This window comes from Microtus oregoni, unplaced genomic scaffold (genome assembly GCF_018167655.1).
Source record: "Microtus oregoni isolate MIOR12 unplaced genomic scaffold, Mior012 000002F_ref0000024, whole genome shotgun sequence".
In the NCBI taxonomy this organism is placed as follows: domain Eukaryota; kingdom Metazoa; phylum Chordata; class Mammalia; order Rodentia; family Cricetidae; genus Microtus; species Microtus oregoni.
The window spans coordinates 80,004,434-80,031,438 of record NW_024543061.1 but is presented as its reverse complement, the minus strand read 5'-3'; the positions used below and the strand labels follow the sequence as shown (position 1 = coordinate 80,031,438).

General features: G+C 41.3%; 1 protein-coding gene across 2 annotated transcripts in view; it reads right to left on the bottom strand.

Moving 5' to 3' along the window:
• Positions 1–9,542: 9,542 nt before the first annotated feature.
• Positions 9,543–27,005, bottom strand: part of Aebp2 (AE binding protein 2) — a 40,723-nt gene continuing 23,260 nt past the window's right edge. The window contains exons 4-9 of one of the 2 annotated variants that reach the window (XM_041633515.1): positions 25,293–25,479; positions 23,101–23,225; positions 18,715–18,782; positions 17,112–17,225; positions 14,338–14,364; positions 9,543–9,782 (exon numbers count right to left, since the gene is read on the bottom strand). In XM_041633515.1, the coding sequence (XP_041489449.1) occupies positions 9,773–9,782; positions 14,338–14,364; positions 17,112–17,225; positions 18,715–18,782; positions 23,101–23,225; positions 25,293–25,479 (531 nt within the window). In that variant the 3' untranslated portion in view covers positions 9,543–9,772. Of the gene's footprint in view, positions 9,783–12,328; positions 13,811–14,337; positions 14,365–17,111; positions 17,226–18,714; positions 18,783–23,100; positions 23,226–25,292; positions 25,480–27,005 lie in introns of those variants that run through there. The other variant, XM_041633514.1, reaches the window with a different exon arrangement.

The window sequence follows — 27,005 nt, the reverse complement described above, 5'->3', positions numbered from 1 at the left end:
GAGCCAATTTCATTTGTCCCCAGAGTGAAAAGGGAAATGAGGCACTGCATCAACTTCACACTCGGTGCCAGACAGGCTTTGAAGAGAGGCCAAGATCCGGGGATGTTGTCGGTCATACATAGTCCTGGCTAGCATGGGAAGAAGCCAAGCCTCACGTACAGGCAAGAGAACTCTGGCTGTTTCCTCAAGTCCTGAGCTCTGGGCTCCGTTCCAGCAGCTTCCAAGCTTCTTGTCTTTCCATAAGATGTGTATTGCTAGAACTCTGGCACTAGAAACACTGATCTTATTACTAGAAAATTCCCCTTCTCTGTGGGGATAAAAACCAATGCTCACACCCACCATGTGTTCTTACTCTGTGGAGCCTCCGGGAAAAGAGGGTACTGCTCCCTCATTGACATCAAACAGCAAAATTCCTGGGAATCCTTCTGGAATCGTGACAGGTGGAGATATCTTCCAGACATCCAGAGTTGAAAGTCAGAACACACTTTCCCACAGGAACAATCAGTAGAGTTTGTAAAATCCTGTTTAACACACAGCATTCTTGGAATACCCCAGAAAAGTCTATGTAAGTCGCCGAATACGTTCTTGCTTTCCCAGCTGATTGTTTTGATGGACTAGAGTACCTAAGATCTCACTTTCCCAGACTCCACACTCTTCTCTCACACTGATCAATTCTCATATGCCCAATCTGCCGGACACGCAAAACAGATGAGGCTCAACTGAGAGACGCTGGCTCCAGCGTGGTCCTGCCAGCAGGAAGGTGTGGGTGTGGCCCGGAGCTCCCTCTCTTCCTTCTACATTCATAATCTTCATCTTTCAACGAAAGCTGGGGGAAGGTGAGGGCTCTTTCATCCTACATGCTGAGCTACCGCAATTGGATTCACCTGGATTTGGAAACGGGACATTCCCATCATGTAATGGAGAAAGAACGAACAATGGCAGCGTTTGAGAATACTGCTCCCTTCAGGGTAAAACAAGATCCGAATCCTAAGATTCTCCTGCAGAGAAGCAGATGAGCCTTGCAAGCGCTTGGGCATCTTAGTGCGTGGGCTTGTCAGACCCACTGCGCATGGCTGGGGCCCTGAGAGGTTCGGAGTGGTCTCAGAGCGTTAGCTTTACTTTCCCTTATACAGACTCAGCAGCCTCTGGGAAATTCACCAGGATCCTACCTAGTATTGACTCAAGGCTTGCCCTCTCTCCCCCAGAGGAGGACCAAGCACCCCCTAAACCTGAGCTTCTGAGGTAGAACTCCAACCTCCCTATCTTAGACACCTGCCCTAGTCTCTCCAAGGCAGCAGATGGAAGAACACTCATTCTTTCTCAAGGTATGACTTCTGCCTTGATTTCTGCAGCCCCCATCTCCTAACGTGTGTGTGTGTGTGTGTGTGTGTGTCTGTGTGTGTGTGTCTGTGTGTGTGTGTCCTGGTTGGAAAAAGAAAGGAAACAGACTGGGGGCTGGAGAGATGGCTCAGAGGTTAAGAGCACTGACTGCTCTTCCAGAGGTCCTGAGTTCAATTCCCAGCAACCTCATGGTGGCTTACAGCCATCTATAATGAGACCTGGCGCCCCCTTCTGGCTTGCAGGCACACGTGGAAGGAATGCTGTACACATAATATAATAAATATTTTTTTAAAAAAAGAAAGGAAACAGACTATCATGTTTTCTCATATGCAGAATCTAGATTCAAATTTTATGTGGATTGATGTTTTGCTTGCCTGGGTGCCTGTGCACTGTATTCATTCAGGGCCCACAGAGACCAAGAGAGGATGTCAGATTCCCTAAATCTGGAACTACAGACAGCTGTGAGCCACCAAGTAGATGATGGGAATTGAATTTGGGTCTTCTACAAGAACAAGTGCTCTTAACCTCTGAGCTGTCTCTCCAGCCCCGAGAACCTAGATTAAAATATGTACATGTGTATACACACCAGATGGCGAAGTTGGTAACATGCTTGTTACCTAGGATGGAATCCCCAGCACCCATGTAAAGGAAAAACTAGGGTGGCAGCACACACCTGTAACCCCAGCACTGGAAAGGCAGAAACAGGTGGATCCCAAGTTCAGCCAGCTCAGCCAATCAGTGAGCTCAAGGTTCCACAAAGGACCTGACCTCAGTGTGATGGACACCTGTGATCCCAACACTCCAGAGGCTGATAGGGATTTCTGGGGAGAGAAACCAAGAGGAGAAGAAATGTAGGTGCAAGGAGAATGGGAAGCGGAACAAGTTGAACACACAGGACAGAGGAAAAGTAACCAAGCCACATGATAGAACATAGAAACAGGCGTGTGGTGGTGATGGCAGCGCATGCGCAAAGGCAGGCAGCTCTTAGTTTGGTGCCAGCCTGGTCTACAGAGAGTTCCAGGGGAGCCAAGACTACACTGAGAAACCCTGTCTCGAAAAAGAAAAAAAAAAAAAAGCAAAGAAAGGAAGAAAAGGAACAAATTGAAGAAACAATTAGTTACAAGAGCTAGTTAGAAAAAAGTCTAAGATTTCATAATTAATAATAAGCCTCTGTTTGGTTATTTGCAGGCTGGTGGTCCCAACAAAAAAATATCACTACAGCTCTCAGGAGAAGAAAGGAGTTTCAAAGGCGCAAACAGAGTGTCAGTCACTTGGTGGCCGTTCACTGGAGCCTTAGCTTCTCTTTTGCTGTGATAAAACATCTTGACCAAAGCAACTTAGGGTGAAAGGGGGTTATACTGGCTTCCAGTACCAGGTTATAGTTCCTCGTGGGAAAGGTCGCAGCAGCAGGAGCTCAACACAGCTGGTCACACTGCATCCACAGTCAAGACCCAGAGAGCAGAGATGGATGTTTGCATGGAAACCCTCGGCTCACTTTCTTCCGTCTCACAGGTCCAGGAGCCCTCTGCCCAGGGAATGGTGACTGCCAGTGTGCCTGGTGCCTGTGGAGGTCAGAAGGCAGCATCGGATGCCCTGGAACTGGAGCTATGTGTTGAGGACTGGCCTTGGCAAAAATACTTAGCAGGATAGGAGTGTGGGAATTGAAGAAATATAAGTAAAGAATATGAAGATGCATAAAAATAATAAGACAGAAACCATAGAACGTATCGGAAGGGCATTCCAGTGACTGAGAAATTTTATATGTTTCACTAATTCCTGTAGTTTTAGTCAGCGGATTTGGTTATTGTTTATTCCTTTCTTTCTCTCCTGTAGTATTAGAGATTTCCTGGCTATGGTGGACCTCCTTCATTCATCTTTCCTCCTACAAAATTAACCTTTTCCTGTGCCTGTGATTGAGGCTGTCTTTCTCCTTAGTATGAAGTGTTCCTTTTAGTATCTTCTGCAATTCTTGCTGACTGGTCACAAGCTGCCTTCATTGGTGTTCTTGTTTTTAAAGCAGGTCTCGCCATGTGGTCCCAGCTGACCTCCAGTTCACAGAGATCCTCCTGCCTCTGCCTACCATGTGCTGGGATTCTGAGTCTTGAAGCATCCTTCTCTCTCCATGAGTCAAAGGATAGTTTTGCAGGGGTCATCTTCTCTGGCAGTCCTTTCTCTCAGCCCTTGAAATGGATCACTCAGGGCAGCCCCAGCTGCTAGGGCTGTTGAAGAAAGGGCTGATATGATCTCTGCGGGCTTGCCTTTGTCGGTGAGTTCTGGTTTGCTTTCTGGTGTGGGTGTACTTGGTTATTGTGAAGGTTAATCTTCATTGTTAATTTGACCTGGACTGAGAATCACCTAAGAGACATACCTTACACTCATGTGAGGAGTTCCAGAGAACTCAGAGGAGGGAAATCCTGTATAAGTAACGTCAAGCCATTGGCTGCAGTCCTGGAATGCATGAAAAGGAAAAAGAGCTGGGGGCTGGGGGTTTAACTCAGCTGTATTGGAGGCTCTTGCAGCAGGCTTGTTTGGTTCCCAGCACACAGAGACTTGGAACTCCAGTTCCAGGGTATCTGACCTCTGCACTTTCCTAGTGAACATAGTGTACATACATGCACCCGAGCACACACACACATACACAAAATATTTTTAAAATAATTTAGATTTTTAAAATTTTATGTATATAGGTGTTTTACCTTTGTGTATGCCTGTGCACCATGCACGGGAAGTGCCTACAGTGGCCAGAAGAGGGGGTTGGAGCTAGTCATTGGCTCCCATGTGGGTACTGGAAATTGAACCCCTGTCCTCTGGAGCACCAAGGACTCCTAACCACTGAGCCATCTCTTCCACCCCCATATTTTTAATTAATTAATTAATTAAAGGGGGAATGGGTTGAGCAGCAGCATTCATCTCTGTTTCCTGACTGTGGTCTCAATGTGTTCAGCTGCCTCATGACCCTTCCACCCTGCCTTCCGCACAATGATGGACTGTATCTTCAACTGTCGGCTAATATAATCCCTCCCTCCCTCCCTCCCTCCTCCTAGTTTTTTTTTTTTGTTTGTTTGTTTTCAAGCATTTTTGTCACAGCAACAAAACGAATGCAGTTAAGAGCAAACACACAAAGCCACCAGTGGGGCTTGTTCCCTTCCAACACCGCCCACCACCACTGCCCACCACTACCGTGGCAGGCACTGGCTCGCAGCTCAGATTTTCAAACGAGCTGAGTCTCAGATCTGCAACTGGGCGTAAACCTCTAACTCTTCATTGTCACCCGGAAGCCATCCCAGTGGCATAGCAGTTTTTAAATGGGAGTGTGGGGGACAGAGCTCAACAAGCACCGAGGGAAAGGCTGAGGCCCCAAGAACACACTTCCGTTCTTGACGGAGATTTAGAAAATGCGGTGGTTTAAATTTGTGCTCTCAAAGTGCCTGTGTTGAAAACTTGATTTTCTAATTTGTGTTGTCCAAGAATTTGGAGGTGAGGCTTTGGGGAGGTGTAACTGGATGAGGACAAAGGGGCACAATGACAATAGAGGCTTCAGGAGGCACCCTGTCCAGCCTGCTTTCTCTTCCTGTGAGGCCCTCTGCCATGCTTTCGTGACAGAGACACCCTGGACAGATGCCATGCTGACGCCACTACCGCGCTCTTGAGCTTTTATTTATGCTACCGAGTCTCGGGTCATTTGTCACAGGAACAGAAAGAGAACTAATGCCTCTCGCCAGCAGGTTGCTTTAAAAGGATTCCGTGGCAAAACAATAAAACTGTTCCTCGCGCCGCACGCCTTTAATCCCAGCACTTGGGAGGCAGAGGCAGGCGGATCTCTGTGAGTTCGAGACCAGCCTGGTCTACAGAGCTAGTTCAAGGACAGGCTCCAAAGCCACAGAGAAACCCTGTCTCGAAAAAACCAAAACCAAAACAAAACAAAACAAAAAACTGTTCCTCGCATATTATGTGTGAGTCAGCACCCCATCTCTCTCTAAAGGCAGAATTCCCTCTCACAAGCAAGCAAACAGCACTTAGCTCCCTTAGGGTGTCCTCGTCGTCTCGCTTTAGCTGGAGTTTCCTCAGACATCTTTGCTGCTTTTCCTCAACGGGACAGTACTAAAAGCAGAAGCTTCTTTGCTGCTCTCTCAGGAGGAAACAATCTTTGTGAATTTTTTAAAACTTTTTTCTATTTCGTATGCATTGGAGTTTTGCCTGTGTGTGTGTCTGTGTGAAGGCGTCTGATCCCTGGAACCGGAGTAACAGTTGTGAGCTGCCATGTGGGTGCTGGGAATTGAACCCCGGTCCTCTGGAAGAGCAACCAGTGTGCTTAACTGCTGAGCCGTCTCTCCAGCCCCACTTCTATAAATGTTTAATGCTAAAGTCGCAAATGGTCTTTATTGCATCCTTGGAAACTGGGATAGCTGTGTGTTCTGTGCAGGAAGCATTCGAGCCCTGATAAATCTCGAGTAGAAATCCAAAACAATTCTTTGTATGGTTTCCTGAAAATGGCAGCTTTTCCAGGCAAATAAGGAATACAGACAGGATCTCAGGCAGCAATCAGCCCACCTGAACGAAGCTGACTTAAGATTGGTAATAAAGGGTCATTTTGTTCCAGCTTCACAGAGAAGAATCCAGAGCAAGATTTTCTGGCTATTTGCTAGTGTAGGATTTTCTTTCTTCTCTCTCTCTCTCTCTCTCTCTCTCTCTCTCTCTCTCTCTCTCTCTCTCTCTTATTTATTTTTTGATTTTTTGAGACAGGGTTTCTCTGTAACAGCCCTGGCTGTCCTGGAACTAGCTCTTGTAGACCAGGCTGGCCTCGAACTCACAGAGATACATCTGCCTCTGCCTCCCGGTGCTGGGATTAAAGGCATGCGCCACCACCATCCATCTATGTGTGGGATTTCTTTTAAGCGTTCAATGTCTCCACCATCATTTGCCCTCCTGAGGCCCCCTGTACACAAGTGCTGCTTACATACATGCAGGCAAAAACATTTATACACAAGATCTTTTTTTAAAAAAAAATTGAAAGTACCTTTGCCATCTGACTAACAAAACAACCATGCATTTAAGCTTTAAAGCTCTTAGGTTTAAAAAAAGAAGTTCAAAAATTAGACTGTTGTAATGATGTGGAATTTCCCTCTGTATGCTGTGATTACCATTAATGAATAAAGAAACTGGCTTGGACTGTTGATAGGGCAGAAATTAGGTAGGTGGGGAAAACTAAACGGAATGCTGGGAGAAGGCAGGCAGGAAGAGAAGCGATGTAACCCTGCCAGAGACAGAGGTCAGAACCTTGCAGGTAGTGTTCCCAAATGTGATGTCAGAGCTCACTCTTTACACCTTGCAAAGCGGAGGGCAGAGCCCTGGCCTCAGAGGGTCACAGAACTGCCTGGCACTTGGTTTTTGGTATCTACTCCCTATTTCCACACAACAATGTTAATCCCCATTATTCCACAGGATTCAGGATGCTGACTTCAGTATGGATACACAGGACAGCAAGGCAGTATTGATGTGTGACTTGAACTATAGATTGGTTTGTTCTTTCATCATGTGGCAGCTGGTAAGTGTACCAGTTTATGGGGGGTAGGAGGGAGAAGTTAAGAAGCTGGGTGTGGTGGCACACATCTTTCTTTAATCCTAGCACTAGGGAGGCAGAGGCAGGCAGAGTCTGAGTCCAAAGCTAGCTGACGATACAAGACTTTGCCTCAAAACAAAGTTGCATCCCACCTGCTCCTGGGTTGTTTAGGTGTCCAAGGTTCTTACTAAGTCCTGCTTAAGCCCAGATTCACCCAGACTTCTACAGAGAGGGAAAATGATAAACTCTCAAACCTAGTTCTCTAGTTAGAATGTGGGACGGGTTCTGCTAACAGATAGCTCTCTATTAACAGATAATTGGGTGTGGGATAGGCTCTGCCAATTTTGAGGGAAAATGGCTTCTGACACTTAAATCTACCTGTTTAAAAACTACACCACAGGGGGCTGGAGAGATGGCTCAGTGGTTAAGAGCATTGCCTGCTCTTCCAAAGGTCCTGAGTTCAATTCCCAGCAACCACATGGTGGCTCACAACTGTAAAGACGTCTGGCACCCTCATCTGGCCTTCAGGCATACAGACAGAATATTGTATACATAATATTTAAAAAAAAACTACACCACAAATTCACTTAGCCCCATTTCTTTATAGCATTTGCATCCCGACGCCATATCTCACTCACTTGAATACTGTCTGTCAATTCCCAAGAAGTTATTGGAGCCATAAAAAGTGGCAATGTTTATCTTTTATCCCAGGACTCAGGAGGCTAAGGCAAAAAAACCTACCTTCAAGGACAGCCTGAGTGTTGGGGGCATACTGGGAACACAGCTCAGTGGAGTTCTTGGCCCAAATTCAATTCCCACTACTAGAGGGATAAGGGGTAGGAATTCACTGCTAAACCCACAACTGAAAGGTTTTTCGAGGAGGGGTTTCCCTCCTTTAAGACAGGGTTTCCTCTATGTAACAGCCATGGCTGTCCTGGAACTAGCTCTGTAGACCAGGTTGGCCTGGAACTCCGAGATCCGCCTACCTCTGCCTCCACCACCCAGCTGAAATCTATTTCTAAAACGTACAAAATGGACTGTTTTACTTCTGTGGATTCTATAGAGACATTATATATAATGTCTCGTAGCATTGATAGGGCAACAAGATTGTTTCTTTTTTTTTTTTCTTTTTTTGGTTTTTCGAGACAGGGTTTCTCTGTGGTTTTGGAGCCTGTCCTGGAACTAGCTCTTGTAGACCAGGCTGGCCTTGAACTCACAGAGATCCGCCTGCCTCTGCCTCCCGAGTGCTGGGATTAAAGGCGTGCGCCACCACCGCCCTACTTGCCCCAGTAGATCCCATGTTGGAGTGTAGGGAAATCCATCCCAAATCACATTGTCTAAAATCTGACAAGGCAGAGTGGTGCTACAGCCAGAGGCAGGGGTTTGGACAGTGGTAGCAGTAGCCTAAAGGCACAGTGCCCCTGGTCCCAGCAATCCAAACCAAGTCAGCAAATTCTTATCTCTTCTGTGTTAGGGCCCGTGGGTCCCCACATAGAAAACTATTGTACCTAACTGGACTGGTACCTACTTCAACTACAATTGGCTACAAGGGAAAAGTGGAAAATCCAGTTTTCTCTATTGTCAACTTTTCTTAATTTAGTCATTACACTTGAGTGACAAAAATACTGATAAACTTTAAAGAGCTCCCATCCAGAATTTGAAAATGAGACCTGTCATGAAAGCAGAGCAAATGGAGTATGATGTACATGAACAAATGTCACCATCAAACCCTCCTCTGTGTATTAACCAAGACATTCTTTTCCTAAAACGACAAGGTTGATTTCTGATAGCATTCTGTCGGTTCTAACTGTAGCATACACATGGGTTATAAGTTTTCATTAATGATGAGCAACAGCAAATTCTGTTTTTAAAATGCATGTGTTTGTGTTGGTTAAGTGCAAGCCCATGGAGTGCTGGATCTTATGTATGGTTGTAGTCACAGATGCCTATGAGCAGCCATCATAGGCACTAAGTAAGGTCTTCTGCAAAAGCAATACATTTTCCCTAAATGTGTAGCCCAGGCTAGCCTCAAACTCGTGACCCTCCTATCTCCACCTACTTCAGCAAATCCTGCTAGCATACACAACTGGCATATTACACACTTAACCACTGTCCAGCCCTCTCTGTATTTTCACTTATGATTTGATACTTATCTATTTCTGACTGCATGTTCACTGTTTTACTCAGTTTAGATCCACGTGTCATTAAGTGTGTGTGTATCCACGTTAATTACAATTCCAACCATATCCTTTTGTTCAGAAGTCAGATCACCAAGATGACCTAGGAGAGGGCATATATTGTGAGACAGAGACAACCGAGACATGCGACTATCTCCAAGCTGGCAGCCACCATGCTTGCACCAGTGGTCAGTGTTTTCCTGTTATTTGAAGAAAATAGAGGACCTTAAAACTTTCCTGCACATCAGAGGTGGTCCCAGATAACTACTTGAAGATGCAGGCTGGAGGGAACTAACTGGGAGATGGCTGACCTAGTCATGCAGAAGCTCCAAGTGCACATGCGCCAAGAGCACAAGCCCTCATGTGTTCTACCCTATTAGTATTCCCTAGCTACATAAATTCCCCAACCATGATTCAAGACTCCCCCAATGTAATCAAGAACCACAGGCATCCAAATATAAATTTGTGAAATTTTTCTTTACAAGAAACATAAGTCATTATAAAGTTGTAAGATTTCAAAAACAAGTTTTCTTCAGTCCAAAGAGCGTAAACAATAAAGAAAAGGAACATTGCAACAGAGGAGAGCAAGGCTCTGCAACCACAAAAATCAGAGAAACCACAGGCCAGGAAGGTCCTCAGGACAGGGTTACTGGAAACGCCATTCACAGCAATTTTCATCAAGGTCTTACTACTCTTAAAGGGTTCTGCCAAAAACAAGTATTTTTAATGAGATTAAATAAATCAAAATAATTACATTACAACTGAGTTCATGAAATGTAACATCAGTAATCCGTCACATTGAGGATGTTTAGGTTTCCAAGCACAGGTCCCTTTGTTAAGTCTGTATGTAAAGGCAGACATCAGCCCCTACCATCAGCCCTACAGTGTCTTCTGCCTGTAGTTCTTCACTGCACCTTACTACAACACGCATTCCTCTTTACAGCCAACCATGTGACACACTTTGTTTTCTGTTGAATATAATCCTGGCACAGACTGTGCGGGTCAAACACTGAAGACACATTTGTCATCATCTTGCTCGCTCTGAAAAGCCATCTGGTACAGCAGGGTCTGACCTAGAAAGTAACTCCTGCACTAAACTGCTTACAGCCTTTTCCAGAGTAACAAAGCCACGTGTGGCACTGTACAAACTTGACTTGGGAAAGAGATCACACTAGGTAAGTTTTGTTTGTAAATTTTAACAATTTAGAAAAATCAGAATACAGCATTTCATGCCTATATTTTAAGGCTATTGAGGCTCAAAAGAAAACATTAGAAATTACAAAATATTCTCACCTTTTTTATTACAAATAAAAACTCTGCAAATGGTATTTATGTTAAAGTTGCAATGTTAGGATTGCAAAATGCCCTACACCAGGTCACAAGATTCAACAATTAAGGAAAAATACTTATGCAAAGATTTTTCCAATTTTTTATTATTTTATGAAATGGAATAGAAAAATATCTTAAATTAAAACCTCACAAAGTGCCATTCCTCTAAAAAAACCTCCAAATAATATATGGTTTTAATTATCCTTTATAAATAACCTCTCTATATATATTAATATGTATATCTGCAACCTGAGGCCTCCTTAGACACATCAACATGTCAGGCTTTGTATTACAAATCTAAATAGGCTAACATTTGGTTTACCTTTAGAACTTATGAGGATTATAAACATAAAAAATTAAAGCTGTGACTACACAGCCACTCAAAGTATTTAAACTAGCTCAACCACATTTACCCATTCTGATATCCACTCAGTATTAAATATCTCATATCTATTGTTAACCGTGAATCAAGAAAAATAACTCAAAAAGCAAACAACACATTTAAACTATGGCAAATTCCACCATCTTCATGTTTAAAGTTTTACTGATGTCTCTTTACTTGGGGGTGGGGCAGACAGGACAGTTTCAGAGTTCTCTCCCCGTGCCATGTGGATCCCAGGATGGAACTCGGGCCGCTGGGCCTGTCACCAAGCACCTTTACTGTTGAGCCACTTCGATGGCCCCTACTTTATTAATATGTAAGACAGAGGGGGGAAAAAAACTATAGCTATCAACATTTTTTGTTTCTTCTGACTCAAGGTCGCACTCTGGCCTCAAACTCTTGGTAATCCTCATGCTTTGTCCTCCCAATTGCAGGCTTAGTCAGTGCACCCAGCTTTCTACTGTCAATGAGTTAGACACATTTGAAAATACTTGAAGGTTAATTATTTTCCACTTTATTTTCCTTTCATCTGAAATTCAGAATTAATGCGTAACTACATTAGTGTATGAAAAGGTTTAATAGAAAAATAAAGAACTTTAAAATTTTACAATATTTCTTATTTCAAGATTCTTTTAGATAAAACCAATGTTACTTCTGGTTGAAACACAGAATCTGATTTACAGATTCTCACTTAATCCCTGTAATACAAAACAGTTGGTAAAATGGTGGGTTCTCAACAATATTAAGAAATCCAACATGGAAGCTCCACCCAAACACCATGTGTTTCCAGTGCCCATGGGAGTGCCTCCTGCAAAGTGTATGTATGAGATGGCCTTCTCAAAAACTTAGCATTGTGCACAATACCAACGTCACAACACTGCCATATTAAGTACAAATAAACTGTATGGTCTATGTTTACTGCTCCAAAATTTTTATCAGCTATACAAGGGAAGAACAAACATCTTTTTATGATGAAGACACTAAATACCTCAGGCTTGCAGGCCCCTGAGGTCTCACTACTCCAAAATGTAGGGGGAAAATCAGGTAACATACATGAAAATAAATAAATGTGCCTGTGGGCTACAAACTGTCCAATGCTGGATGGACTAGACATGGATTTGTAAACAGAAACATAATCCGAGGCCCACCACAAAGTGTCATGTGGGCACAGGAAGCGCACACAGAGCTGAGGAAGAAGAAACATTAATGAACATTACAGACTAAAATGTCCACACTTTCCAATCAGACTTGAATGTGTGTGTAAGTATGTATACGTACAAGTTATACAACTAGCTTAGCTTGCTTACTTCATAGACTTCTTGGTGTGCTAGTAAATGTCAAACCCACATCACATCACCAGGGACCATGAATAACCGAGTACTCAGAGGCTAATCAATAACCAGCAATATGGTTTTGACATCTAAATTTTTCTATACAATGACAGTAACTAATCTGTTTTATATACACTAAAGAATGTTGGATGTGTATTTCCAGATATCATCTGAAAATTAAATTGAATTGTTACAATTTGAAGCTAAATGTGATTTGCTTTGTTTTATTAGAAAAAATACTCAAGCAAAGTCTACAATCATCGGTCAATTAAGAATGACTTACAAGAACATGAGACAGTAAAATAAAAATACAGGTACAAACTCTATGTCCAAAACACTTCTATTTGGCAATGTTATAACAAACCAAAATTTAAAAGGAACAAAGAAGATTGCAGAGTATTTCGCAGATAGAATAAAACAAATGATGAAGTGCTTAAGCAAAAGAAAAAAAAAATAGTAAGAACACACTGCTTTTCTTCTTTTGAAAATAGACTCCCGTTTGCTACAGAGCACATTAGACGGCCGTTCCAGAGTGTCCTCATTGGCAGTGCTTTCCCGTGGGTCCCTCAGCAGCGATGACTCTCTCCACGTCTACCTCTTACCCCTGTCCTGTTCAAGCCTCCAATACTTTTAGTACCTTTTGTGTCTGGTTTTGCTTTTAAAAGCAAATGAGAAATGATCATGGAACCCTTCCCATTTTGGAACCAAAGGTTTAATTTTATATTGTTGTCTACTTTCTTTTAAAAAACTGAGCGTAAAAACTGCTGGTTTTCCTGTCAGTGCAGGAGTGGGAACTCCTGAGGAGGAGCGCTTCTGCAGTCTAACTGCACAGCACAGCTTTACAGGATGTGCTCCCACAGTCGGAACAACCACTCAGTCACTGTCAGGGGAGGGCCACGACCCTCGAGGAGAGGGTCTGGAAGGACGTCCAATGCTTTGTTCTTAGACATTAACAGTAGTACACAGTCCCTTCAGTCTGCAAAGACATCTCTTGTTAAAGGTGCTTTGTTAGCAATCCCTCTGGCAGCACTAGTGAGTTACAATTTCCTTCAATATTATTTCTACCATAATATATACATTGACTTTCATGCCTCTAGAAAACATCTACAGTACATTTCATAATAGAAAAATATATTACAAATCTGCTCGATTATTTACAAGCAACACTCTATTATCTCTATGTGACATTTGTTTGATACAGTACTGACAAGTTACACATATTTTCCATTTCTGTAAAGTTAAAAAAATTCCATATGGCTTCTTGCTTGCCAAGCAAGAAAGTGATTTTATTTTCCTTTTCAAAACCAACTTTGGTGCATAAAAGGTTCGGTTTGAAGATACTTTAAAAAAAATATTTTTTTTTTTTTTTACATTAAGAAAAAAAACTCAAACCAACACTTTCCTCAGGAAAAAAAAGTTAGAGTCACTGGTTAAATGAAAATATGAAGATTATTCAAATAATTTGAAATTGCGGTTTTTTTCAAAAACCATTAACAAGAATAGTTATGTAGGTAAATATAACACACTGTACCCCATGAAGACCCTAGTCCTGAAAAGGGAGCCAACAGACATACGGCAACACTCTTAACAGTAATTCTCAGACCTAATTCAATAGACGAATTTTTAGTTGATTGCAAATGTCGTTCACTGTTTGCTTAAATACAAATTGAACATTTTTCTTATCAGAGTTCTGCAAAAGAACACAAATGGCAACCAATCACATCTATTTATCATAGCTGAAAGGTTAATTATCTCTCGATAATTTCCACTGTCTAAATATTTTCTATTAGGACTTCAAATCGATACACACTGTCAAGGTGAGTATCTTACAGTGCTTTTGGTATTTTTAAGGTCAATTGTTTGTCTTTCCAATAAAACTGTCATCACTAAGGGGAAGAAAAAAAAGCAGCTTAAGCAGCGAGCATGCAAAGCCTTTCAGAAGCTGTTCAACTGAGTTGCCAGAGAGTGTCTGTGCAGTCTCCCACAGCGTCATTCCATGACATGTGGACTACAGTAATATATTAATATATTCCACAGAAGACCTACTTCATTCACAGAATGTCCACACTAAGCATAAATATTACTCTAAATACTGGACATAAAAATAAAAGAGGAAGGGGTTGACTCTAATGTGCAACTTTCCCTAAGCCCATTGTCAGTGACTAAGACTGCAGGTGGCCCCGCTTGTTTGCTTTTATGTATTTATGTATGTTTTACCTCTTCAACCTCTTCTGTGGCATTGTTCTAGAAAAAGAAAAAGAAAGATATTCTTTATTCAATTGAATCAAAAAACACTGAGTACTACTACAGAAACATTAAAAATCCTTGTAGATCTGAACGCAGTGATGATGACAGGTATTTTCAAGTGCTGCTACAAGCCTTCAGTCCCATCTACTCAAGACTGAGGCAGGGGAGTGCTTGAGCCCAGGATTTCAAGGATATCTGAGGCAGCATAGAAAAACCCTATCCCAAGAAACAAACATATATTGAAAACAAAAGCAATTTCTAAAATGTACAGATATAATGAATATAAGTTTACGTGGTTTTAATAAAAATCTCTATAATCTGATGTTTCTTTTTATCAAGAGTTCCACATCTAACATGCAATTTTAACTACTATTTTAAATGTATATTTAAATTTCAAAGAAATGCTCTTATAGTTTCATTGCAAATAAAGTGTGTATCTTTAGTGGAACAGTAATACTTTCATTTTGAGATGTATATTAGCAAGATATCATTGCTCAAAAAGCTGAAATAATTGTTTTCCAATCAAATTCCAGACCCTCAAACCCTAATCACACCAAGAAACACCCAATCCTTTATGACTGTACTACACTAAAGTACCCTCTCTGTTCCAACTTCCAGAAGAGAAGAAGCACCAAAGACAAAATTCAGTGCTAAGGTTTGAGGGGGAGGAGGTTCATTTTGGCTGGTTGTTTTCACAGCTAACATACAAGCCAGGTGTAATGAGGCATGCCTATAAACCAAGTTACTTGGAAGACTGAGGCAAGAGAATGTGGAATTCCAAGATAGTTTGGGCTACACAAAAGCACCTAATGTCAAGAAAGTCCTCATTTCCCAAGAAACCTTTCAAAAAACAGAAGAATCAAATATCTTGAACCAGCCAACCTCGCTTCTATCAGCTACTTTTGGAACATAAATTCCAAGCATGGAGAATATTTTAAATCATCTTCACTAAGACATCTCAACTGCTTTGTACTGTACAAAACACAATAGCACAAAAATAAGTTGATGTATGAAAAAAGAAGAGAACACAGATTAGAAGCACGAAGACACATCCCAACTTGTCAACTCTGAGGGTGTTTAGAGCCAGTTCTAAAAGACGAGCTCTCCCAGAACACTGCTCTCCTAGGGTGCCAGTTTCAATTATCTCCCCAGTCAGCAGAATCGAATCTAAGTTATGTAACAGCAAATAAACTCCCAATCATCTTATTTTTTCCTGACACACTGAACAGCATCACAACCAGGAGTCACAGGAGGGGCAGAGCCTCTGAAGGTATTTTTGATTACTGTCTTAGGGATGGGGGCTATAAACCAGCTGGTAGGATGCTGGGTCCCGCAGTTTAATCCCCACTACTTTAACCTATACTACTCCAAAACAGCTCATTTATGACAGTTAAAAAATATGCCAGGTGGTGGCGGCACACACCTTTACTCTCAGAGAGGAGACGGCAGGTGGATCTCTGAATTTGAAGGCCAGCCTGATCTACAGGACAGGAAAACATTCGGAAATTATCAGTATCATCTGACTTCTGGCCAACCCATTCTCATGAGAAAAACATAAATGTGTCTTCGTTCTAAAAATATGAAGTCAAGTGCCTTTTTAATCACTGGTTTAAACACCTGAGTAGTTATTTGGATACAGCATTCATGTGTGACCTTGGACTTCATTTCCAATCTAAATGCGGAGACACTGACACCAGACAGGCTGCTGTGGTGAGTACTAAGCACTTACAAAAGTGACTTCTCACCTAAGAAACACTCCTGGCCACCTCTCTTCCTAGCGCCACTATCTATTAGAATAGCCAGGTCAACCACGCTTAGAAACAGGAGCCCCTGAAATACTTAGAAACACACTGCTACTTAAACTGCTCTTTGGAAAAGTTTGTGGAGAAAGGAAATGAAATACATGGCATTTAGGACACATTCATTTTATTCTCTGGCCCACAAAATTCTGACTTAAATACAGATAACCACATCTGTTTAAATTAAGGTTTACATTGATTAACATGTATGTGTGCATATCTGAGTGAGTGACTATCGTATGTGCACTGGTGTCCATGGGGCCAGAGGTGTGAGATTCCCCTAGAGCCAGAGCTAATGTGGGTGCTTAAAACTAACCTGCGGTCCTCTGCCAAAGCAGCCATTTTCCCAGCCTCAATATCACATTTTCAAAATAATCTCAAAATATTTGTATATCATAATCTAAGCCATTCAAAATAAATTTAGAATTGAACATGCATATGAACTTTATTAAAATACTGCTTCTGGATTCTAAAACTCTTAGTTCTTTGTAATATCACACCCACGCTTTTAAAAAGCACAGAATGTCAATGTGCTTATAAATGCCCCAACCTAGTGGTAAGCAGCACTGACTACATAGCAAGTCTGGGTAGCCTGAGCTATATAAGACCCTGATCCCCACAAACCCTGCACCCCTCAAAAAAGTAAATAAAAAAAATACTACAAAGTCTATTGGACAGAGAAACCAAGAACAAGTTGATCATTTCAAGTCCAAAAATCTACCCTCCGGAAGTAGATTCTAAAGGCAGAATCATCAACATGATTTTGAGCATTCTGATGAAGGATGCTAAATTAGCCATGTCTAGGTAAAATGAAAACAAAAGCTCAGCATTTTGGATAAAGGGTACTCAATATGAACTGAAAAATCAACCCCAACTTATGCAAAATTTAGAAAACTTCAAGATAGCAATTCAAAATGGAAAGCATATTGTCATGAAGTCAATTACCTGTAAATGTTTGGGTCCAACAGCAAGGCAGTATCTTTGGGCAGCTTTGATAAATGAACTACTTTAGTTTTTAACTGATGTCGTTCACTTTCATTCACCCACACATCTGGCAGACTATGAATTAAAGAAAAGTCAATAATTTGCAATTGTCCCAGATTAATTGTCCCTTGGTCTTCATACTCTCTAGCCTTTCCTGTCCCTTTCTTTAAGGGGGACACCTATGTACTTCTGCAAAGACAGATGTTCAGGCCATCTATACTCAGGAGCCAGACACAGACCACGGCACACAGTAGGGTGGACCAGGAATTTGTATAATGTGGCTTCTAACTGAGAAGTTAGTGAAAATCTAACTATTTCTTCACTAACAAAGGAAAACTCCATCAATCCATCCATGAGCTCAGCAGTACAGCAAATACCAAAAGTACCAAGGACAGAGAGGCCCCCTCGAGACTGAGCCCATATGAAAGAAAATAAAATGTATATGTAACAAAATTCTGAATTTGAAGATATTTATAAAATTTAATACTTTTAATTTAGTACTTTAATATCTATACTGTTCAATTTCCACAATAATAGGATTATAAAGGCATTTAAATTTGACATGTTTTTAAAGATGTTTTTATTTTATATGTATGAGTGTTCTATTTATGTGTATATCTGTGTACTATGTGTGTGCCTGGTGCCCTGGCGTCACAAGAGGGTGTCTGGAGTTATGAAAAGTGTGAGGAGCCATGTGGGTGTTGGGTATCAAAAGGCTCCTCAAAGATCATCATCAACAAAGAATAAATCTAAAAATACATTAGTATCAAATGAGGAAGGCATGGTAGTACAAGCCTTGAAATAGAAAACAGAAGAGGCAAGAACTCAAAAACTGCCTAGGTTCCATACAACCTTGTCTCAAAATCCCTCCCCCCCCCCCAAAAAAAAAGAAGGAAAAACAATCAGTACAAGACATAGTAGCTCACATCTATAATCCCATAATTTAAGAAGGCAGAGGCAGGAAGTTCATGAGTTCACTGGTAGTGGGTTATATGAAAAGACCTTATCTAAAGGAAAACTTTCGATGGTTGCATGGATGTTACCCATGTAGCAGCTTTCTGAATGAATGTAAGACCCACTTGACAAAGATGGTTAGTGCTGGCCTCCTAACCTGGCCATGCAGCCATGGCAGAAGGGGTCAGAAGCCCCAGGGAGAACCTGCTGCTAACCTTTACTGGGGGGACACTATCAAGCTGCCCTGAAGTTCTATACACACTGACTAGTGCTCCTCTTAGCCCTCATCAGAAGCTTCCTTATGAAGTGGGTGCAGTGAACTAAAAAAAGTATAAAAAGATCCTAGAACATTCAATTGCCAACTTGACAACCTCAAAGCACAGTACAATTCAATTTCTCTTAAGACTTCTATTTTAATAAGTTAAATAATTTTTACATTCAAAATTTTTGATACAGGTTTCTCTGTGTTGTCCTGGAACTTAAGTTGTAGACCAGGCTGGTCTCAAACTCAGAGACCTCCCTGTGTCTGCCTCTCAAGTGCTGGGATTAAAGGTGTGTGTCACCTCCATCTGGCAAAATGAAATTTTTTACACACAGTGCAAACACTTACATGTCTTCAGGCGTCCAATGAAGCAAGAGCTTTATCTTTCCAGATTCTTCCTTTCTCTTAGCTATTACCTAGTAACATTACAAAAAGAAAGAAAGGACAAAAACTATGAGACACCATTTTTCTACACAATTAGGAAGAACTTGAAGTGGCCATGCAGGAGCAAAGGCACTGCCACCACAAAATTCTTGTCATTGCTGCTTTGTACACTCCAACCTCTTCCCACAACACTGAAATCGCCACAGGGCCTGCACTAATATGAAAACACCAAAACATATGCTCATGATTTTAATATAAGTAAATGAATTTTTAAAACTACAAAAACATTAAAGCAACTAATGGCTGTCAAGATGGATCAGCAGTTAAAAGCACTTTCTACAAAAGCCGAGTTTGACCCTTGATCTACATGGAAGAAAGTGAACACACTCTGACATTGGTGCTTTAGCATGTCCTGTTACAATGTACAAAATACCATTTACCGAATTCAAGTTACAAATACCCTATACTACAATGTTATTCTGAAAACATACAGAAACTGAAAAGAACTTTAAATAAAAGTTACTTCCTCCATTATATAAAAACTGGTGGTTGAATAAATCCCTAATTTTAGACTTGGCAACTAATGATAGAGCTCAAAAGTAGATTTGGAAGTACTAAAGCAGAACCCTACAAATGACAGAACAGAAACCAAGTAAGCACAGTAACTGAACTGGAAACGAGGGTTCTGCTGACCTCTTCTGGAGAAAACTTCAATTAAGACATCATTAGCACACGAAAGCAGTCTAAACTGCTTCATGACCACTAAAGTTATGTCCTATGACAGTAACAGGGAAATTTACATGTGCAGTTTGTATTAAGCATTTCCACTTAAAGTAGATGTTTAAGATGTTTTGAGATAGTATCTCCTTATGTAGACCTGGCTGACCTAGAACTCAAAAGATTCATTTGAGCCGGGCGGTGGTGGCGCACGCCTTTAATCCCAGCACTCAGGAGGCAGAGGCAGGCGGATCTCTGAGAGTTCGAGACCAGCCTGGTCTACAAGAGCTAGTTCCAGGACAGGCTCCAAAACCAGAGAAACCCTGTCTCGAAAAACAAAAAAAAAAGATTCATTTGTCTGATCAGATTAAATGCGTTGCTTCCTGGTGAGTCTGTCTCTGTGTTTGAGCAGGAAGCCAAAGTCTGTATAGACTGATTAAATAAGTGATTCACTAAACCTGACATGGGAGGGACGCGCATATGCAGTGAGGGTTTGTGTATGTGCGTGAGTGCGTGTTTTAGCAGGAAGTTGAAGACTCTCAAGTTTGAAGCCAGCCTGTGTAGACTGTGATTAAATATGTGCTTCATTAAAACTTACAAGGGCAAGGGGTGCACGTGCAGTGAAGGTGTGTGCAGATGTGTGTGTGCAGTGTGTGTTTTATCAGGAAGGTGAAGTCTGAAGTTTGAAGCCAGCATGTGTAGACTATGTTCCAAATCTTTTCTTATTTAAAGGTGGCTTATACTTAACATACACTGGTATCCACTGAAGTAACTCACAAGGATGCCCAGCCCTTCACTTGGCTTTCCCAGGCAAGGTTCATCAGTTTATACTTTGTCCATTCTCTTCTCAGGCTAGGCCCTTATGCTCATGCACTTACAGGTTTGCATCACTCGCTGCTCAATTACTAAGCATACAAGAGACACTATAATTTAATTTCCCGTCATTCTTAACTTTTTTCTTTTCTTTTGGAGGAGGATCCCTATTTTCTCCTAGTGAGCCTAAGTGTGATCAAAATGATAGGGATATTTAATTTAATCGGGGTTATTTACACACACAATACATAGAAGAAAACAATCAACCAATCAAAAAAAAATTATGGGGCATGCATGTGTTCAACAACCCCCCCCCACACACACACACTCATTCACTCAATAAGGTGTCTTCCTCAATTGTTTATCACATTACTTTATCTTAAATAGTTTTTTAAGGTCAGTTTGATGAAGCACGCTTTTTGTTATTGTTGCCTGTTTTTAAAACAGGGTTTCTCTGTGTTATCAGTCCTGACTGTCTTGGAACTCACTTGGCAGACCAGGCTGGTCTTGAGCTCACAGATATCCACCTGCCTCTGCCTCCCGAGTGAGTGAATCACAAATTTAATCTCAACACTAGGGAGGTAAAGGCAAAGAACTCTTGAGTTCTAAACCAGCCAGGTCTACATAATGGAAAACTGTCTCAACAGTATCTTGTTAATTCTTGTTGTTTTGTTTTTCAAGACTGGATTTCTCTTTGTAGCCCTGGCTATCCTGGAACTCGATCTGTAGACCAGGCTGGGTCTCAAGAAACTCAAGAGTTCCTCCTGTTTCTGCCTCCCAAGTGCAGGAATTAAAGGTGTGCACCAGCAACTATCTTCCTTCCCTTCTCTCTTTGCCATGTGTGCACATGCAGGCCACAATTTAGTGTACTTTGTTCTCTTCTAACATATGGGTCCCCAGGATTAAACTCAGGCCGTTCAGCTCAGCAGCAGAGCTCTCACCACTAGGCTGTCCTGCCAGCTTTCCACTTCTTAGTTTTGTTGCTGGGTTGTATGCGCGATGTTTTTTGAGATAGGGATTCTCACTTAGCCTGGAACTCACTGACTGGCAGACTGGCTGCTCAATGAGCTCCAGGAATCCTGCTTGTCTCACTCAGGCCTTAGACCCACCTTTCCTCTCATGCTTAACAAGATTAAACTTCAATCAGCTTGTTATCAAACCAGAATCTAGGATCTATACATCAGAAAAAATTTAAGTGGGGCAGTGGCAGCTCACAAGGAAGGCAGAGACGGAGGCAGGTGGATCTCTGTGAGGCCAGCCTGGTCTACAGAGCAAGAGTCCCAGGACAGCCAGGGCTACACAAAGAAACCCTGTCTAGAAAAAAAAATAATACAAAACCAGTAGGTTCCATAGGATGGGCACAGAAGCACAGGTGAATTGCTCCACTCATTTTCCCACATCTTTCACGTATCTGACTTCCATTTATACTCACTACCTTGTTTTTCAAGCATAGTCAAACTTGAAATACTACCAACAACTCAAAAGTGTTTTTCCTTAACCTCTGGAGCTATGACATTCACCCTCAAAAACCTGAGTACAAGAAATGTCAATAGGAGATAAAGTGAGATGCCAATCTATGATCTACTCCAACAATTAATACTTCAAATCTCCATTTTGCTGAAATAGAAAGCAAGAGTTGCCCAATTCTAGCTTGTGTTTCAAAATGGAAACTAAACTAGAGAAATGGAAATTGCTGCATAAGCCTGGAGATCTGAATGTCATCCTTAGGAACTAAGGGTGAAGGAAAGAACTCTGCCCTCCTCACATGCACCACAGTATGTGCACTCGTACACACACCACAACTCTGCACAATCAAGATTTCTACCAGAGAATGCCCACAAACCACAAGAGGGTGTTGGTTCGCATGGAGTTGAGTTACAGATGGCTATGAGCCACCTGACACGGTGCCAGGTCCTCCGCAAGAGCAGCAAGCACTCTTAACTACTGAGCCATCTTTCCACAGTACCAGTAACAATTTTAAAAGACAAAATTACACATTCATTTTTCCAAGAATTCGAAATGCCAGAAGTCTAAAAACCTTTGCAAAACTACATCCATTGACTGCAGAGACAAAGGTCTCTTTGGCTGCCCTTGAAGAGAACCAGCAACCAGGCAGCAGCGTACAAATGTTTGTGAATCCAGTTTCACAATATTCGATCTTCTCAGACACCAAAAACACATGGTACACAGATGTACATCCAGGCACATATACACGCACATAAGATTAATTTTTTTGAATGGACAATAAAATTAATTCCTAGCTAACCAAAGACTAAACTGATCTTACAGCTTTGCTTTTTCAAAATGGCATTCTTCTTCTTCTGAGTTGAAGGCCTAGCCCCTAGAAATAGTGACTCTTCACAGTGTGCTGGCCAGCCACAAATCTAAGAAACAGGGTTATACCTATGAAACAAAGCACATCTAAATATCTCTTCCTGCCTTGTGATTTGATGACCTCAATTACACCTCCACCCCCAGCCCTGCCTGGCTTTGGTTTTTGGTACTAGGGACAGGGGATTGAACATATATGTATGCTAGAAACTGTTCTATCTCTGAACTACATCCCTATTCTTCATTTTGAGTAACTCTGCTGCCTGGATTGGCCTGATACTTATTCTGTAGTCCAAGCGGGTCTTTAACATAAGATTCTCCTGCTTCAGCCTGCACAGTACTGGGATCGTAGGCATGTACCACCACATCCAACATACTTTGACTGTTAACAAAATTTCCTAAATTGAGCAATTTAGAAATATAATCGTGAGAAACACATGCTTTCCCTGCCCCCAAATTCATATAATTTGAAAGAAACAGAATACTTACAGTACTATGAAAAACAACACTGTGTCCCTTCCCTAAACTTTCTATATGAGCCGAGAGGTTAAAGCATATGGCTCGATGTCTTATGGCATCCAGTGTTTGTGCATCGAAGAAATCATGTGGTCGTGCTGAAAGTCAACACACAAAAAAAAGTTAAAGACAGTTTAGAAAATTTCAACAATCTGCTAAATGCTCAGGTATTTACCAAACCCAGGAGAGCGCTGCTTTAACTGGAGGGATTAGCAAAAGCAAGTCCTGCCCATGGCCTAGTTACATGTGTCTTTGTGTTCAGGGTAGAGCTCTGATAAATTGAGGACAGGCAGAATTCCAATCATCAATGAACACAGCAACTCCTTTATTCCCCAGCTTCTTACCCTCACACTCCACCATTCCACACTCCAGCAGCTTTACTTTTTCATAAAAATCCTCAAAACCAAATTTGTACCATTTCACCATCACTAGTACAACAAGGAGGTTTCAAACTTACCTTGTAATTTCATGAACTCATTTTATGCTATCAAAAATCTTTCCAAATTTGTGACAATGAGGCAATATTAGTTCTAAGCTTTCAACCAGTATTTTCTTGATAAATAAATGTCCCAAGTAAAAAAATTTAAGAAAAATTGCACATAAAAATCTGAGATGGCACCTATGTTGCCAATCAAGCCTTGGAACACTAGAGAGCTCAAATAATCCTTTCACTTTAGCCAGACACAAGCCACTGCACTCGGCCAAATATGTAACTAAATCCTCGGGACTGAGGCCAGGGGCTCCAACATGTAAGACAGGCACTCTACCCCATCAATACATTTCTAAGTCTCAACCAGTTCTCAACTGTGTAACTGTGCACATGGTTTAATCTTAACCCTCATTCATAGATTGTTGTTTTGTCTTTAAAATCTTTGATTTCATTATTTAACCCAGGCTGGTCTGAAATGCCTTATACAGATAGCCAAGGCTGGCCTCAAACTCACAGCAATCTCATGTTTTAGTATATCAGAAATAAAACCACAATTAAGCCAGGTTCAGCAGCTCACTCTAAACTCTTGGGAAGAATGAGTGCAGGGTCAGGAGTTCAGGGCCTGTACCAAGATCCATTCTCAGACACTCAGAAAAGGTAATCTCCAAAGAGTTAAAGTACTGATAATCCTGATTCTAATCCAGCTTTTACCGGAGAGGAGACAGGAAAGAAGTAATGCTTTAGTTCTACTGAAGACCTATGATGGATGAAGTAAAATGACTGCAATGAATTCCCTGGGTAAAATGCTGACAAACTAACTCTCTGAATCCATCATGACTATGTGTTTTAGAGGAAAAATGGAATTCAAACCACAGCACTGTCTGTCTGAACAGTGGTCCCCAAAACTGAAAGGCTCTGCATGTTTTAAAGTTGAGAGCAACATCCATTCATTCTCCCCAAACAAACAAAACCCCTAACAGTAAAAAGTGCTTCCATCCACACCTGTCACTAGCACTCGGCCCACCTTAGCAGGTGGCCTTAACAGAAACTGCAGGTCAGAGCACCATCTCCTCAAGCAACACATATGCCAGGCCTAAGCATGACTGGGTACTGAACTATGCCTGCCCACTTTCACTTTCTAAGAATGCTCAACAGGCAGAAGTGGGATCAGGGGATAAAGAGTTGGAGGCCAGCCTGGGCTAGGCTGAGAGTGCCTGGAAAAGAAACAAAAAAGGGGGTCTAGATTAGTGGCACACAGCTATAATCCCAGCACTGGGGATCTCTGATTATCTAATTATTTGACCCTTAAGTATCAAAGGAGTATTTTATAACCCACTAATTAAGAACAAAATCTTCATATGTTCATATTGCAAACATACATTCTACATTTTGGTTTACTTAACTTTTATGTAATTTTTACTTCTGACACACTCGGTATTTTTCTAAAGTATTCTGGAAACAAGCACTGTCATGTTTAAAATTTTCTAATTTATAATAAATTAAATTACTCCTGATATCTGATTCTCTAAATATATATAGTTTATATTCTAAGATCACATACACTTAACACTCTTTTAGCTTAGCTTCTACAAACATTTCTCACTAGTTCTCATGTTGACAGGCAGGTACCGTGTATTACTTCCCATGGATAGCAACAAGCCAAACTCAGTACCAGTAAAACTGGACTCACATAAAGCCTTTTTCCTACACAGAGGCTTTCTAAGTGAACACTTACGTAATGAGCGTCGTCTTTTGTTCTTTAGTTTCCTTCTCTTGTTCATTCCAGCTTTAGAAGGAGATTCTTCTTTGGCCTTTGGCTGGCTAGAAACTTTTGAGGAATTCTGTTGACTGAAGTGTGTGGGTACATGGCGAGCGAGCCCTCCCTGAGAAGCAAAGCTGGCATTGCAGCCACCAACTACACACTAAAAAGAAGAAAGAAAGGGGCTGTCAAGGTTATGCATGAAGCACGTTTTTTACAAGCTGACTTTGAAAACAGTTCTCCAACAGCACACCACTTAGCAGTGGCACGGCTATTTCCAAACCTGATCTCACTGCTCTCCCCACGTCCAACACCTACAGAATCAGCTTCCTAGATGAGATGATTTTGAATAAACCGTATTTATAACCAGGATAGGAAGGTTACTCCCCAATGGTTACTCCAATTCCTAGATACTGTTGATTTTTATTAAAAAATAAAAAAAAAAAATCTCCCTAAAAGCCCTATCTAGCCTGAAACTTACTTCTAGACCACATTGGCATCCAATTCGGAGATCCTCCTGCCTCTTCTACCAGAGTGCTAGGATTAAAGCCATGCAGCATAACCAGCTGGGCGGCGATGGTACATGCCTTTAACCCCAACACTTGGAAGGCAGGAGAAGTGACCTCTGAGTGTGAGCATGTGGTGTGTATCCACAAAACCTTTCAGATGCCTCCTTGTTTTTTCTATGCTGTTTAACAAGTAGGAAAGAAATCTGAAGAGTTTGAAAAGCTTTATGTATTTGTTAGACTTCTAGATCTAATGTTATGTTACAGGACATTCTCACAGATCCAATTTACTCAGTTTCTGACTTAGAAAATAAAGTACAAATATGTAATTAGTAAAGTTCAACACTAAAACGTCCACAATATCATTCTCCACACTTCCCGGCTCTTCTATCCAAGACACTACCAATCCTAACTTCAGAGAAAAAATCAGCACATTATGCTATCAGTGAGTACCAAGCTGTGTCCTCACCTGGGTCTGCCATTACACATTCACTGAGTATACAAACCCCAATGCACACTCTCAATGGATTTTGGAAATATGAACATCCTTATGCATATTTTAAGCCCAGAACACCTTGTGAATCAGACATGTTTTTGTATAGTAGTGGAAATCAACAGCTGTGTGCTTACAGAGTCTTCTAAAATTAACGACAGCCCAAACATTCAACAAGCTACTTATTATATAGTGCTAATAAAAATGGTACCTAGTGTTTTTATTAAGACTCTACATTCGTGTTAAGTAGTGCTGGTACTATTTCTTCTTTGAAAATCTTATTCATAGCAGCATTATTTGTCATAGCCAGAACCTGGAAAGAACCTAGATGTCCCTCAACAGAAGAATGGATTTAAAAAATGTGGTACATTTACACAACGGAGCACTACACAGTGGTAAAAAATAATGACATCTTGAAATTTGCAGGCAAATGGATTTGATCTAGAAAAAAACATAGAGTGAGGTAACCCATACCCAGAAAGATAAATATGTACATATCATAAATGGCTTTTAGACATAAAGCAAAAAAAGAAGAAAAGAAAAACAGCCTATATTCCACAACTCCAGAGTACCTAGACAACAAAGAGGACCCTAAGAGAGACATACATGGATCTGCATAGGAAGGAGAAAAAGACAAAATCTCCTAAGTAAATTAAGACTATGGGAGTCACAGGAGAGGGTAGAAAGAGA